Raw genomic sequence first — 17,408 nt, 5'->3', positions numbered from 1 at the left:
TTTTCTGGCTTTTCGGGTAGAGTTGGACATATTTTAAATACTCAAGATGGTATAAAATCAATCTTAGTCCCATTAAGAGGCCACTCATGATGGGTCACCCACAAAAGTTTGTTTTCTTTTGGGGTTAAAGATAAGATACTTAGATCAACACCAAGAGGGTTGCCCGCGATACTTACTTCATGGGGATTAGGGTCGCAATGGGTGATTCATCAAAGCACAATGATATATAATAAATGGTTAATTGTTAAATTAGTCTCTGATTTTGTAAGGGAGTTTTAATTTTAGTTCATCAACGGAAAAATGATGTTTAGTAACAGTCATTTTTATAATTACGGTATGTTTTTTTACCGTTATTAAACATTATTTTATGTCGAAAGACTAAAATTAAATTCTCTCAAGAATCTTGTTCTTAAGTCTATTTCCATTGAATTTGTGCATGTTTATATATAAGCGAATGACGTTGCACACATGTAGGCTAAGTACTCTTTAATGCATGATGATGAGACTCGGCTTAATTGTGCCTTCGTCTTGTTTTTATTTATGTATTTTTTTTGGTACATCGGAAAGATAAATTGCACCCTCTAAGGATCGATTCCTGGACCTCCCCCACCCAACCTACATGTTCCCTAACTCTTACCTTTTGAGCTATGATTCGGGAACATTTATTCATGCAATGCACGAATATTATATCTAGTTAAATAGTAAAATAAAGCACTCAAATTCAATAATGAACATGAAATGTAAGAAAATTCATAAAATATTATCTTTATTAGTTTGTACTTTCACATTCAGGTAAGAACATGGGTACATGGATATAACTTTTTAGTTCTTTGTAGAACAATTAAATGTACAAATACATTGAGAAGGATTTGTTCCAATGCACTTTCCAACGCCCTGAGGATACCAAGTGCAAAGTGATACACAAACTCGGAAGTCACATTTATTTGGATTCAGCACCTTCGTACATTTTGTAGGTATGATCTGTCCACTTGTCCTTGCAATAACTGAGAAAGTGCAAGACAAAACAAAAAACACATTAGAAAAAAAAGTTATCATTGATTTGTTTTTTCATAATGCAAAAGATAAAAAATGTATATCGGATAGTTTAATCATAATTTGAACTATATATGTTTGGTTGACAAAAAAAAAACTATATATGTTTTAGATGATTTGATTTAGATTACAAGATTCCTCATATCAACTTAAGAACGACCAAAAAATTAAAATAGGTTAAGAACATCAAGAACAAGTACTCTCAAATTGGATTATTTTAAAAGTAGAGTTCAAAAAAAAAAAAGGATTATTTTAAAAGTAGTAAACCTGTGAAGAGAAGCCCAAAGACGAAAATTGAAATGAAGGAAATCTTAGCCATCTTCAAGATCTACAATTTCAATAAGATTCACGCTTAAATTTTGTTGTCAATGTACAGTAGTTGAAAGTAAAAGGGTTTATATAAACCAAATAGTTGATCCCAAAAGTTAATATTAGTTTTAATATTACTTAATTATTATTTTAGCTAAAAAATTTAAATGCATTCAATAATTATTTACATGCTTTCCTCTTGTAACAAAAAAAATATATTTACATCAATATAAGTATGTTTTTTTTTGAACGTTCAATATAAGTATGTTAATTATTAAAAATTAAATATTTGAAATTATTTTCAATGACAAAATGTTAATGTATAAATTAATTATTTATTTCAGTAAAAAATATTAAAAATATTTAATAATTATTTACATAACTGAATATATTAATTGTAAAATAAAAAGATAATTTTTGTTGTTCATTTAGGTTTCCAAAGGTGTATTAAAAGTGATTAACTTACTTTAAGTATTATTATTGATAATATTAATTAATGAGGAGGGATCCATTGACTCAAGGAATAAGTTAGAAAACTGACTCCAAATCTTAACCCTTGATATTAAAAAATAACAGCTAAGATTGATACCCTAAAATCTTTCACGATACATTATGTTTTATTTTTTTTTGGTTCTTTGGCCACCAGTCTCCACGGGGAAAAGGGGCCCCACATGACTAATATGACTCGGGATACGGTAGTGTTGTCGCTGGCCACAAATGTATTATTTTTTACCTCAGAGGGGATCGAACCCGGGCCAAATACATTATGTTTTAGCCAAGCTCAGTGGATATTGGTCAGGTGCTCTGGTGGATTAATTCGAGTATCCATGATTGTGAGGTTGCAGCTCTGGATGATGCTACAAGCCCTAGCAATAGCTCCAGTCCTGGTTGGTTGTTCCCGACGATTGGTTGGGTACTTGGGTTAAGTTTAATGTTGATGGCTCAGTTTGGGTGACTGGTGAGGCAACTTGCGGAGGTGTGCTGCGAGACAGCTCCGATCTTTGGTTGCTGGGATTCTATAGACGGCTGGGCACTTCCAATCCTCTGATGGTGGAGCTTTGGGCCATTCGCACAACAGTTGAGACTGTTCGATGAGGTTCTTGTCCTAAGCTAGCGATTGAGAGTGACTCTTTAGAGGCTATAGAGGTGATTCAGGCATCAGGGAGCTTGGTTAATCCTTATTTGGAGATGGTTGGGGCTATTCGCCGCACAATCCCACATGGGAATGAAGCTCTGTCCTAGTATGCTCCACGGGAAGCAAATTATGTGGCGGATAGTTTAGCGAAGTCTGCTCATGTTTTTGGGTTTGGGACTCAGGTGTTGCATTCTCTTATAGCTGAATGCCACAATCTTTTGTGCCAGGACGTTGAAGAGGCGTTAGCTTCTCTTCGTGTTTCTGCCCCCTCCATGTTACCAAAAAAAAAAAAAAAACTAAAGTGGCAATTTTAATTCCATAAATATAAAAAAATAAAAGTGATTGCAAGGGCTATCTAGCAGGGTTTTAAGCTGCCATTAACTTAAGAAACATGTTTTGGCTGTATTCAACCGGTATTGTAAAAAAAGAAAACAGAACGCGAATTTCATATAACTCCCGTTAATTCCTTTAACATTTAGAGAAACTCAAAGCTAAAATAATGCCCAGTGAGTTAGCATAATCCAAATCTTTATTTAGGTCAACAAAAATAGTATGAGTGATGTCTTTATGAAACATGGCAAAATTCTGATATAGAAATCTATGGCCATTGCTTCTATATATCAATCAATTAACGTACCAAACAACGTAGACATTTAATCTACCGCTTTTAAACCTTTAACACAAAAAGGGGTGGGGAAGCTAAGGTACCAATTTTAAACCTGAAAAGAATTAGATAAACATTAAAGAAAATAATGTTGTAATATTTTTACTGATACTAAGGTCTTGTGACAAAGATATAGCAACGGTGTTATGGTATGAAACTCGTCCACAACTCTAGTTTGAATCATAAAATTTCATAACACGTTAGTGATCTCTAGTTCTCTACTATAAACTACCTTATCCTGAAATAGTTCAAGCATAACTCATTCTTATGGATACATTGGATAATATCATAAGACAAGCTTTGGTTGTAATATACACATTCTCATAAATTCAGACAAACTCTTAGAAATATGTACCATTCCTTGTCAATTTAACCATATGAGCATGGAATTTCATGATTTCAATTTTTCAGTTGGCGGCTTCGGAGTCACTCTGGTTATCTTCTCCATCATCAGCCTGGTTGGCTTCAGAGTCACTCTGGTTATCTTCTCCATCATCAACCTGGTTATCTTCGCTATCATCATCCGAAGCAGGATCATCAGAGATAATTATTAATTCTGAAGTTTCTTGTCCATTCATCTGTTCCCTAACCCTCCCATACCATTGTACAAGCTGGAACTTGTGTTCAGGGGTGTGTTGCTGATTAAATCGGCCTGGAAGCTTTGAACGGGTTTTATAGCAATAACTACAGAGATCAAAACCAATCTTCTCCTTACAATCAGCACATCTATATCTGTCCCCAGTTATTGGGTACATCTGCAACAACAAGCCAGAGGTATTAAGACTGGAAAGCTATAAGCCCAAATGGAATCTGATGGAAGATCATATCCATAGCACTGAACATCATCAGTCTTTAAACATAATGCTATTTCCAAGTAATACCACTACATGAACTTGAAAAGAAACAAAAATATTCAAATCCTTTATTGAATAAATATCTTCGAAAACGTTTTTTATGTCGATTTATCTAACTTACCCCAGGGTTTATAACCCCATCCTAGGTCGACCACTAAAAATTAAGTAACAAGACAAAAAAACACATCTAAGAAAATATAGGCTATGATGAAGAGGTTTTACCCCGCAAAAATCGCATCCAACTCCCATGTGAACAATCAAACCAGGATCAGACTCCCATGCTATCTTTCCTCCTTTATCATTATCCAATGAACCTGAAAGCAGACGATACATGGTAAAAAAAGTAAAACAGTGTAAAAGAAACACTGAAGTGCATATCATGGGTCAAATGTTCTATAATTATGTTTCTTTGATAATTAAAAGGAGAAGAAATAATATTTTAAAATCCAAAACCTTTAGAAGTTAGAACGCATCATGAGAACTTGCTCCAAGGAGAAAGCAATACCTCCAAACAGATCATTTCAACGAAATCATTTAAAATTTTCTCATAGAAGAGAAATCAGTAAGCTTTACAATATTTATGCTCGTTGAAGACAATAAACGGGCCTTCTAATTCTAAAACATCATATGTATCATTTTCCGGTCTTTCATAATTCATAATAGAGCCGTTGCTACAATTTAAATAGCTACTGTCTTTTTGCATTATATGTCTTGCAATATTTTTAAAATAGAGGACCTGATCCATTTTCTTCAAGCAACGTTCAAAAATAAAATAGAAGTTTGTTAGGTAAGCTCAATGGGCTTGTCTTCATTTGTCATGTAGAAATCTCAGGCTCGACAGTTATTGATAGATATCTTCTAAATAGGTTGGATATCTTGTATTAATTGTAATTAGGTAAATAATCAATGTAAATAGGGAAGCACAGAATTCAGTCCAACACCTCTCGGTTTCTTTTCATTTAACATGGTATCCATAGCTTAACGAGAAGCAACCCAAACCCATGCTTACCCGGTGGACACCCTGTACATCAGTGCCAAAAATATTTCGGAAATTGCATTTCTCTCTGCTTTGTCGTGTCTCATTCCAGCAAGATCCTTCCGCAGCTAACTTCAACAACCACCGCCGCCATCGCCTGTCACTGGAATCCACCAGGGACACCACCAACGGGCTGGCCTCGACCATGCCAATTTGAAAAACATATTCATGGTTCTTTCCAAGTCGTGTTGATCGTCGAGCTAAGTCTCATTAAATTTAGTTCACTCGGATGCATAGGATCCTAGTCTCATTGTTTCTAGTTTAGGGCCAAAGTATATTGTCTATTCATTCCGTTGGTTCTTCAACTTTTTCCTCCCCTTTTAAGCATTAAACTTCTTTGATTCTAAAGCATTTATTGTTAAGGCCTTCTATCACTAAAAAATTAGTGAGTGTCAGTCAATTAGCCAAAGATAATAATGTCTTCTTTGAATTCCATCCTATTTTTGTCTTGTCAAATCTCAGGAAACTTCTAAAGTTCTCCTTTGAGGAACTATTGGTTTGGATGGTCTCTACACATCTGACAATCAACTGCATCCTGGTGCTTCATCGTATGCCAGAAATAATATTATTCCTTCCTTAAATTCGATTTCTAGTTGTATGATAATACTGCTCCTAGTCCTTCTCTACTTTCCCGTAGGCATTGTAGACTTTGCATCGTCATATTGAGGCTTTAAAAGTGGCTCTTAAACAGTAATTTTTCTTTTTCAGAATCCAAATGCTACTGATTTTCGTAATGCTTGTTGTTTAGGAAAAACACATCACCTTCCCTCTCATTCTTCTACTTCCATTTACACAACACTTTTAGAATTGTTGTTTTGTGACCTCTGTTAAACTACTACTACTTCTTGTGGTTTTACCTATTTTTAACCTGTGTTGATGCATTCTCTAAGTACACTTGAATTTTTCCATTAAAACAATAATCTAATAATACCTACAATACATTTATTCAATTTAAAGCTGTGGCTGAACTTCAATTAAATACTAAACTAAAATCAGTTCAGAATGACTGGGGGGTGAATTTTAACCCTTTCGTAAATGCTTTTTCTGAACAAGGCATTGTTTATGGGGTTATTTATCCTCATACTCATCATCAAAATGGGTCAGTAAAACAAACACACAGGCATACTTCAGAAACAGGTCTTGCTCTTTTAGCACAAGCTAAATTACCTTTTCAATTTTGGAACCATGCTCCTCTTATCCCAGCCACATTCTTAATAAATAGGTTGCCAACACCGGTTCTTAATTTTCAGTCTCCTATCTACATTCTCTATAATCAGGAGCTAGATTATCAATTAAAGGTTTTTGGGTGTGCATGCTTTCCTTTTCTCAACCTAATCATTCTCACAAATTGTCTTTTCACTGTTAAGAATGCACCTCTCTAGGTTATTCTCCCTCAGACAAAATATATACATGATCTTCTTTCAGACGTCTAGATGGAAGCAACAAAGATTATTTCTACTCCTATGGTTTCTAATGTCAAGTTGCCAAAGCAAGGAGCTGACTATTTTGAAGATGCTACACTTTACAGGTCAGTTGTAGGAGAACTTGCAAGCTACTCTAACAAGACCTGACTTATGTTATGCAGTGAGTAAGGTCTGCCAGTTTATGGCTAAGCCTCTTCAGGAGCATTAGAAATCTTTAACGAGAATATCAAGATATATAAAAGCCACTCTTACACATGGTCTTCATATCAAACCTTTCTCTCTTCAGCAATCCATTCCTACTATTGCCTATAGTGATACACACTAGGCATCAGACCATGATGATGCAAGTCTGCATCAGGTTCTTGCATATATCTACGCTCTACATCGGTGTCTTGGTGGTCCAGAAAACAGAAACTTGCTGCTCACTCTAGTAGAGAAGTTGAGTATAGAAGTCTTGCTAATACAATAGCTGGTATTTTGTGCTTTAAGTTCTTGCTCACTGAGCTACAAGTTTCTTCACTACTTCTCAAGTGTATTGTGATAATCTCAGCACAGTCTCAATTGCTCATAATCCAGTTTTACATGCTCGTACCAAGCATATGGAGCTTGACATGTTCTTGGTCAAAAACAAGGTTCTCCAGAAGAAGCTTCATGTAGCTCACATTCCTTCAAATGTTCTAATTGCAGACATCCTGACAAAGCCACTCTCTATAACTCATTTTCAGCTTCTATGAGCCAAACTCGGTGTTGCTGATAAGTATATAATTCAGCCTCCCTGACTTCGAGGGGGGGGGGAGTATTAGAATATATGTAATAGTGTAGTCTCAGTTGTATTAAAGTCGTTAGCTGATGCACTTAGCATCACTTAGCATCTGTTAATTAGGAATATGATGCACTTGTTAGCATCTGTTAAATAAGAATTAGAACAGCTGTCATAACAGCTGGCAGCAAAGTAGTATAAATAAGGCCATTAGGCAGTTAGAGATGTTATGTTAGTTGTAACAAGAATTTTATCTCTCTAATCTCAATTCTCAGTTCCCTTCTCTCTCTTTCTCTCTCTTTCTCCTCTCTTTCACTTCTTCTCCTATCATTGGTATTCAGAGCACTCGATTCACGGTGACCAATGGCGGAAGCGACGAGGTTGCAGAGCTCAATCCGTGAGGCGGAGGAGCGGATTACGGCGACGATCGAGCCGTGCATCAGTAGGCATTTGCGTGAGCTGGAGCAGAGGTTCGAGCTCCAACTGAACGGGTTCCAGGAGGCGATGCGAGGCCTCGGGTTGCAGATGACGGAGATGTCGTCGCGGCGGAGAGGCGCGAACGACGGCGAGCACCGCATGCCGACGCGATTGACGCGATTGGATTTTCCGAAATTCAACCGCGACGAAGCTGAATCGTGGCTTGTGAAGTGCGAACGATTCTTCACGCTTGACAACACGCCGGAAGCAGAGAAGGTAGCGATTGCTAGCATCGCAATGGACGAGAGTTCTTTCCGGTGGTTCCAGACCTTGGAACAGAGCACGACTGGTCCAGTTTCTTGGATGCAGTTCAGCGATGCAGTGAAGGTGCGTTTTGGTACTGAATTCGATTCACCATTAGAGGAACTTAAGCGCCTGGTTCAAACTGGAACTCTAGAAGATTATCAAGAGGCTTTTGATACCTTGGCTGCGCGCACAGATTTGTCAGAACCTCAGAAATTGCAAGTATACTTGGGTGGATTGTGTGCTGAGTTGAGCAATGGTGTGAAGATGTTTGCACCAAGGACGTTGCTTGAAGCTACACGAATCGCGAAATTGCAGGAGAGGAGCATCGAATTGCTCCAGAAACGCACTGTTTCGGGTGTCAGAAGCACCGGCGCATGGTCTGACAAGCGCGGAAACTCTTCATTTGTTGAGAAGAAGTTACCAGAGAAGAAACCAGGGGGTGATTCCAATCAGAAAGGAATTTTAGGAAAACCTAATTACACATTTCAGAGGAAATTATCTCCTAAAGAGATGGAAGAACATAGAGCACAAAATTTGTGCTTCTTCTGCCATGAGAAATTTTCTCCAGGGCATGATTGTCCGCAAAGGAAGAAGCTCCAAGTTTTCTTAATGGAGGTTGAGGAAGGTGAACCAGAAGCTGTTGACTCTGCAAGTTCTGTTGATTCTGAACCAGTTGTTCCTACATTATCCTTGAATGCCATACATGGGGACTCTGAATATCCTTTGATGAGGTTGACTGCATGGATAGGAAAGAAGAGGATTCATGTCCTCATTGATTCTGGAAGCTCACACAACTTCATTGATCAAAAACTGTGCAAGGAAGGCCTGAGCTACCTTAGACCCGTGCATCCTCTACTGAAGCCTTTACAAGTTACTGTAGCAGGTGGTGGAGTCATCAAGGTACAGGCCTATGTGATGGAATACAGTTGAAGATGCAAGGGTATGATTTCTTCACTAGTGCTATTGCTCTTCCTTTAGGTAGTTTTGATTTGATTTTAGGCTTACAATGGTTAACTCAGTGGGGAACTATATCATGGGATTTCAAAGCCCTTGTTATGGAATTTGATATGGGACACCTTAAGGTGAGATTGCAAGCTGATAAGAGTGGGAAGGATAGAGTAGTTTCAGCTGCTAAACTTAATCAAATTGTAGCTGAGGAAAGCTTTTGTTTTATGCTACAATTGTTTCCATGTTCCCAAGAGAAAGTGTGTTGTGCTCTTGGCTTAGAGGAACCTGAGGATCCTGCAACTAAAGAACATAAAACCACTGTCCTAGAGGAATTTAAGGATGTTTTTGAGGAGCCTACACAGCTACCCCCATTCAGAGGCATCCATGACCACCAGATTGTTCTGAAGGAAGGGTCCAACCCAGTTAGTTTGAGACCTTATAGGTACCCTCCTGCACAGAAAGATGTCATTGACAACATGGTGAAAGAGCTGTTGGATTCAGGGGTTATCCAACCTAGTTCTTCTCCATTTGCTTCTCCTGTGGTCTTGGTTAAGAAGAAGGATGGCAGCTGGCGGATGTGTGTAGACTATAGGAAGCTTAATGACATGACAGTTAAAGCAAAATTTCCTATTCCTCTTGTTGAAGATTTGCTGGATGAGCTAGGGGGTGCTCAAATTTTCTCTAAATTGGACCTTAGGTCTGGTTATCATCAAATAAGGATGAAACCAGAAGATATAGCTAAGACTGCATTTCAGACTCATGGTGGACAATATGAATATGTGGTCATGCCTTTTGGGTTGTCCAATGCCCCAGCCACATTTCAAGGTACCATGAATGTCATCTTTGCTAGTCTATTAAGGAAGTGTGTGCTCATCTTCTTTGATGACATCCTTGTCTATAGTAAGTCCATAGTTGAGCATGTGGCACACCTTAGACATGTTTTCACTGTTTTAAAGACTCATTCCTTCTATGTCAAGAGAAGTAAATGTGCCTTCTTTACTACTCGAATTGAGTACTTGGGCCACTTCATTACTCCTGAAGGGGTTACTACAGATCCAGCCAAGATCATGGCAGTTCAAGAGTGGCCAGAACCTCAGACACTTAAGCAACTCAGAGGTTTCTTGGGCCTCACAGGTTACTACAGAAGATTCATTCAAAATTACAGCATGCTAGCATCACCTCTCACTGACTTACTCAAGAAAGATGCCTTCATTTGGTCTGATAAGGCTTCCCATGCTTTCAATCAGCTCAAACAAGCCTTAAGTACTGCTCCTGTATTGGCTATTCCAGATATGGCTAAGCCATTTGTAGTGGAGACTGATGCTTCCAGTACAGGAATTGGGGCAGTTCTGATGCAAGACAAGCACCCTATTGCATTTATTAGCAAGGTTCTTTCTCCCAGGAATAGGTTGCTATCAGTTTATGACAGGGAATTACTAGCACTTGTGCATGCAGTGTCTAAATGGCACCAATATCTGTCTCTTCAACCTTTCCTCATCTTAACGGATCAACATAGTTTGAAATTTTTACTGGAACAAAGGTTGTCTACACCTGCACAGTATAAATGGGTTACTAAATTGATGGGTCTATCTTATGAAATTAGGTATAAGCAGGGAAAGGACAATGTTGCTGCGGACTCCTTATCCCGGGCCAATCATGGAGGTTGCTACACTTGGCAGTCTCTTCCATTTCTTCAGAATTGTGGGATCTAATACAACAAGCCTATGTTGCAGATTCTTCCCTCAAGGATCTTATGCAAGAGGTGAATGCTTCTCCTGACCAGCATCCTCATTACAGGGTGGTGGATGGTTTCCTTTTCCGGAAACACAGATTGGTAGTTCCCAATAATGACCAAGTCAGATTGGTTATTTTGCAATGGTTGCACTCCTCTCATCAAGGGGGGCATTCGGGTATAAGGGCTTCTACTCATAGGATCAAGTCCTTATTTTATTGGAAAGGACTTAGCAAGAGTGTAGCTGAGTTTATTCAAAGGTGTGAGACTTGCTTGAGATGCAAGTATGAACCTCATGCTGTTCCAGGTTTGCTGCAGCCCTTGGCTATACCTGATGGAGTGTGGCAAAGTATTGCCATGGACTTCATTGAAGGGCTACCCAAGTCCCATGGCAAGGACACCATATGGGTGGTTATTGACAGGCTTAGTAAGTATGCTCATTTCATAGCCTTGTCACATCCTTTCTCAGCTTCCACTTTGGCTGAGGTGTTCATCAACAATGTTTACAAACTTCATGGAGCCCCAGCAAATATAGTGAGTGACAGGGATCCCCTCTTTACTAGCAAATTCTGGGCAGCATTTCTGCAACAATTGGGCATTTCTCAGAGCTTGTCTACTGCCTATCATCCTCAATCAGATGGGCAGAGTGAGGTCCTCAATCGTTGCTTGGAACATTACTTGAGGGCCATGACTTGGCAGAGACCAAAGGAGTGGGCTGCTTGGCTGCCTATGGCAGAATGGTGGTATAACACCACTTTTCACTCTGCAATCCAAGCTACCCCTTATGAAGTTGTTTATGGTCAGCCGCCCCCCTTGCATTTACCTTACTGCCCTCAAAGCACTATGGTGGATGCTGTGGACAGAAGCTTTGTTGCTAGAGAGGAGATGATCAACAAGTTGCAAGGTAACTTGGCTCGAGCTCAAGCTCGCATGAAGACCTTGGCTGATAAACACAGGTCTGATAGAGAATTTCAAGTTGGAGATTGGGTTTTCTTGAAGCTCCAGCCTTATAGGCAATCCTCTCTCACTTCTAGGGCTTCACAAAAGCTGTCCCCTCGTTTCTTTGGCCCATATCAGATACTACATCGTGTAGGCAAGGTTGCTTACACCCTCAATTTACCTGCTACCTCACGCATTCATCCCACTTTTCATGTTTCCCTGCTGAAACCTTGCCCAGATGCTACAGTTTCTCTTTATCCTCTTCCGGAAGATTGGGGCAGCATGGATAATCCTAAGGAACCATTCAAGATTTTGAAGAGGCGCTCTGTGCAGAAACACCATAGAGCTGTTACTGAAGTCTTAGTGCAGTGGAAAGGGGAAAGTGCAGAAGAGGCCACTTGGGAATTGCTATATAAGCTGAAGCAGCAGTTCCCCTTCTTTGATGTTACTGCTTCTCCTTGAGGTCAAGGAGAGTTTTAAGGGGAGGGATATGATGCACTTAGCATCACTTAGCATCTGTTAATTAGGAATATGATGCACTTGTTAGCATCTGTTAAATAAGAATTAGAACAGCTGTCATAACAGCTGGCAGCAAAGTAGTATAAATAAGGCCATTAGGCAGTTAGAGATGTTATGTTAGTTGTAACAAGAATTTTATCTCTCTAATCTCAATTCTCAGTTCCCTTCTCTCTCTTTCTCTCTCTTTCTCCTCTCTTTCACTTCTTCTCCTATCATTAGCTGCGATGTAATGGATCATTACCATAGTCGTTAGTTGTAACTGAAGCTAACTGATTCTATTATAATCAGTTATTAGCCATGTGACTAGGCTTGAGTATAAATCAAGCTTTGGATGTGTATTCTGAATCAATGAATATATATATATATATATATTCAGTTTCTCTCAGAATTCAGATGATCTCTCTCTCTCTCTCTCTCATGCACTCAAATAGCTTGATTGATAACCGTAGGCTTCATACTATCAAAAGTTCAAAATATATTTAAAAAAAATTCAGTAGACAAAGATACATACAAGAAGAGGTCTCGGGTTTGACTTTGATTTGGCCGAGTTGAATGGCATCCCTACGTTGTGCATACTCTTCTGGAAATTGCTCCTCTATAAAGTGATCCAAAGCTAAACAAACTTTTGGAAATCCTCTGGGATGTGGACTTTGACAAACTTGACATCTAAGCATGTCATCAGATAGGTCGATGATACAGGTCTCGCAGTATACTGTAGAGAATGAGCACAAAGTAACATAAGTTTTCTGCTATTGATGACCTTAGTCTATTATAATTGGGAGAAAAAAAATTAATGTAATGATATCAAGTACCATGACCACAATTCAGAACGACAGGATGAACGAGAAGTTGCTTGCATATTGTACACATTAAGTCTGCAACTACTATTTTCAGTTGCTGACTGTGCTGATTCTGAGGTAATCTTTTTCCTTCAACTTCAGATGTTCTGTCAGAAGTGTTTCCAGCATAGATGGTGCCTTCATCTCTATTATGAGTTGCAGACCCTGATTGCTCAGTGCGCTCAAAAGGTTCCACACTGCAAGAGTCGGATGCTGGATTTACAGTAGTGCACGAAGGCGAGCTCCCATTATGATCAAATATAACTTGTAATCCGCATGTATCAGCATCAAATTGAGGGGAAAAATAGCCCTCTTTCTCTTCTTCCTCTGAAACATGTGGTTAAATGAACAATTATGGCACAACTTTGCCCATCAAAGTGGACAAAAAGTTTACTTCTCTTTTATGATAACTCCAATTATACTAGAAAATAACACATCATGGAGGGGAGGAGAAAACACAGGAGTGCACAAAAACTAAGGAGAATTACAAAAATACTACAAAGCAAAAAATAACATACAGAGATTTAAGCCATATCCACATAAATAATAATGACCTTGACCAAAAAAATAAAATAATAATAATGACGAAAAAAAAGAAAATCAGCACACAGAGCAGCAGAAACTTATCCATGCATATAGTGCATCAGACGTCAGCAGTTCAAAAGAACTCTTGGTCTTAGTAGATCAAGGACTTTCCGTGTCCCAGTAAAATCGCTCCTAAATATTGCAATTCTGAATGCGAGAGAATAGACTATCATTTTTTATCCCATAAATGACACCAGAATGCCATCAGTAAAGCAGTCTGATCATCCGATCTCAACAAAAGTTTATTACAGTAAACCAGAAAAAAATTCCGTAGTTTGCAAAAGTTAAATGAAAGCATGTAACATGCAATTATATCAGCAATTTACAAATCGCTACCAAAGCCACTCTCATGTGGGGCTTGTCATCGTGAACCTGACATTAAGCCAGTCATAAATCATGATGCCATGTATTAAAGAAATAATAGAATATATTGGGATATATAAATCGAGTTATCAAGATTGGAAAACCCCATAGGCTAGTCCTTTTTCAATGAAAAATTAATTCTTGAAAATGTTGGGAACCAGCGAGAAATTTCCATAAAACATTGGTCAAAGTATAAATATGATGAAATTCATTAGCTACAAAGCATGTGATGGTTGCCATAGAAAGGATGATGAGGACTACAGACATGATAATGGTGGGGATGATCAAAGTCTAAGTCCAAAGCCTAAAACAGTTAGCATCAAATATGATAAAACTGATGTGTTTCCTGGAAGTTTCTAAGCTACAGATATTTTGGCTAAATGGTGCTAATCAACTCCATTAACGGAACTTGGTCCAATATCAGACGGGGGGGGGGGGGATGGTAGTTTATCATAAGTCTGTGAAAAAATAGTATGGAATTTATTTTTCTTAAAGCGAAAGCGAAGATTCAAGACAATAAAGTACTGAGAAAACAGGTCATGGTGATCCAATCTAGGGTTAATACTGTCTGTATTCTATATTATATGATAGCATTTGAAAATACAAATATGATCTATAAACCTAATAATGTACGAAAGTCTTTACTCTTACCTAATTTTATAATACTCTTAAATTAGGGCTAGACTGGACTCTACCCTGGAAGCTAGCTTATTACGTATGGATTGCCTAAACCTCTATAAGTTACACTATCATGACTCTAGTCAATATGAGATCTCAACCCACCCCTCAAGCTGGGAACGCCGCGCGCCAGCTAGATTGAACTGAGGAATCTGCAGGGCTAAGTTGATTTGGACAACGACGGATGATCCAATTTCGAATCTAGAATAGGCTCCTAAAACATCTTGAATTTGGTAACTCTATCCTAGAAGCTAGCTTATGCAGTGAGGATTACCAAAACCTTTATAAGCTCTAATTTGACCATATCTCTAGTCGATCTGGAACCTCAACAATAGCATTAGAAAGCAACCATGCACAAATCACCATTGTCAATGCATGCACCAGGCAATTAAAAACTTCGGATAAAAGTATTTTTTGAAACAATGTTCAATATAAAAGTAACTATAAGCTTTTTGTGAATATTTGATTCAAATATAACCAAAAGCTTTAACAAAAGGTAATTGGATAAGGCATGCTGCAAATTGATACTTGAATATGCTCAAGCATAATCACTTAGAAAGGGAAACATACCAAGTGTCTGCTTTTCTCTTCTCTGGTAATCAACAGGATAGATCTTAAGGAGCAAAACATGAAACATTTGACAGATTGTTGGAAAGTGATAGTATGGATGCCTGCATATTGGACAATGAGACTCACGCAAACCATCCATTGACTTGTGGACACACCAGAAACAGGAAACATGACCGCAAGCTACAGACAAAAAATAATAATGAAAATTCATCACAATTTACTAAAATTATGGCAAGTATTGTTAGAAACTGATGCTGCCTTACATAGTACGATGGGCTTGTATAGTAGATCCCTGTATTACAAAAGCAAAGTCAAATTCAGAAAGGACATTGATAAAGTTAATAGAGAAACTTAAAACGACAAAATGATCAAAAACAGCTTCGTCCTTCAAAGTTCATAAATGTGCAATCAATGTCATGGATGGAAGACCAAGCAAAAATAACCAAAGAATTCAGTCTAAAATACGTATACACCGCTAAATGTTCAATTGCACTATCAAGCCGCAAGAGACAAGTCAATCAAATAAAACAAATTTAAAAATGAATAAACTATCACTCTGAATTGACAAAATTCAAGCTCAACTTGGTTCATTCGCCTCTTCTAATTTGGATTTCAATAGGTATATTGTAAGGCAGGTTCATTTGCGTATAGCAGGACTTGAACCTCCGACCATTAGGTTAAAAGCCCAATTCTCTACCAACTGAGCTATCCACCCACTATATATAAATATAGTCATAAATAAAGATTAGCACACAGCCCCTATTCTCCTCATCATATTAAAGGAGCTCTGAATGAGGCTCGTCCCTTTAACTCACGAAATAGGGGGTATGAAGTGTGGGAAACAATCAAAGAAGTGTGTGATGCAACATGTAAACTTAAGGAGTGGCGGCAAAGTTCTTGATTAATCAACGCGAGTAAAATGTGTTTAGACGCTTCGTAAAACCGCACCAATCTACGAGAGGAGCTGATGGATGAGTAGGCTTCCCCTTTCGAATGTGATCTGGGACACGATGGGGGTTTGCGTGCCTCGGTAGGAAAGAGATCACTGGAAGTAACTCTAACTGTCCTAACATCACGAAATTCTACTTATGCACGAATGGTGAAACTACTGCCTGCCTCACTGTCTCCCCGACATGGACACGGTGAAATTGAATTCACCGCGAAGATGCCGATTACCAATGGCAAGTACCACCATTCATCAATCACCATTGAATTGAAATTGTGTATGTAAAATGCGTGCATACAAAATTCAGTTTATCCCTCAAAAAATCAAAGATCTGACATGAAATTTTTACATCAACTCAACTATAAAACTATTGAAAAACAATGAACATGAAACAGGGTCGTCGAATGTTTCTTCAATTATGAAAAATTCATTGAAAAAGACATCAACAACAATATATGCCATAAACAAGGAAAACAGACTTACAGGCAAACGCAGCAAACAAAGGATTCAAAGATTTCTGGTTGTTCGTCTGGAACAACAACGTTCTTATCTTCAAATGTGTTATCCTCCATTGTGTGGAAAATCGGCAACAGAGAATCGGGTTAGTGCTCAACGAAGCTGCTCGAAACACTACTTTGATTTTCACATGTTATTGCCAGTTTGCCAATTGCCACCCCAACCCAAGGTGGCACCCCTATTCACACCCCCACATTCTTTTTCACAATTCCACAACTACCCCTCCTCAAAAGATTCTACTTGTTTTTTTTAAAGGTACTTGGGTTTTTTTTTATACATCGAAAAGCAAAGGTACTTGGGTTTAAATTCACATTATTGAGTTTTTAAAAATTCGGTAAACAATAAAATAAAGGACATTTTAAAAAACTACTACCTTAAAGTGAGGTGAGAATGGGAAAATCAGCACCCTTTTCACAACAGAACGCTTAAATAATAAATAAATAAATCATATTATATAAAAGAGTCACCTTTTGAGTGGATTGGAATGTCACATCACACAACACTCAAATTAGTATATTTCACTCTCAAAAAAAATTTTAATATATTTCAAAATTTTAACTAATTTGTTTATTTTCTTAATTGTTTTAGATTGTTTTGAATGGAGCTATCATAAATTTTTAAACAACTAATGGTAATTGTTTCGTACTAGAGTAGCTTATGTAAGAAGAAGTAATAAAGTTAACCCTAGCAGAGCACTACAAATGGTAAGATGTCATAAAAGGTAAAATCTCATTAATGTTGAAAAGTTGTCCAGTACAAGTTGATGACCTCCCCTTTTATAGAGGGTGTGGTCATGATATAGATTTTTCCTATAT

The 17,408-nt window shown here is 38.0% G+C and overlaps 1 protein-coding gene across 1 annotated transcript; it reads right to left on the bottom strand.

The window, feature by feature from the left end:
* Positions 1-3,237: 3,237 nt before the first annotated feature.
* On the bottom strand, positions 3,238-16,753 carry LOC130749208 (E3 ubiquitin-protein ligase PRT1-like). Its single transcript, XM_057602529.1, has 7 exons — positions 16,561-16,753; positions 15,395-15,423; positions 15,132-15,311; positions 12,909-13,262; positions 12,608-12,808; positions 4,238-4,329; positions 3,238-3,916 (listed from the first exon to the last, which is right to left on the bottom strand). The coding sequence occupies exons 1-7, from the start codon at positions 16,647-16,649 to the stop codon at positions 3,569-3,571; spliced, it is 1,293 nt and encodes a 430-aa protein (XP_057458512.1). The 5' UTR covers positions 16,650-16,753; the 3' UTR covers positions 3,238-3,568.
* Between the last annotated feature and the right edge of the window lie 655 nt (positions 16,754-17,408).

This window comes from Lotus japonicus, chromosome 3, assembly GCF_012489685.1.
Source record: "Lotus japonicus ecotype B-129 chromosome 3, LjGifu_v1.2".
Taxonomy (NCBI): domain Eukaryota; kingdom Viridiplantae; phylum Streptophyta; class Magnoliopsida; order Fabales; family Fabaceae; genus Lotus; species Lotus japonicus.
This window is presented reverse-complemented; position numbering and strand designations above follow the sequence as displayed.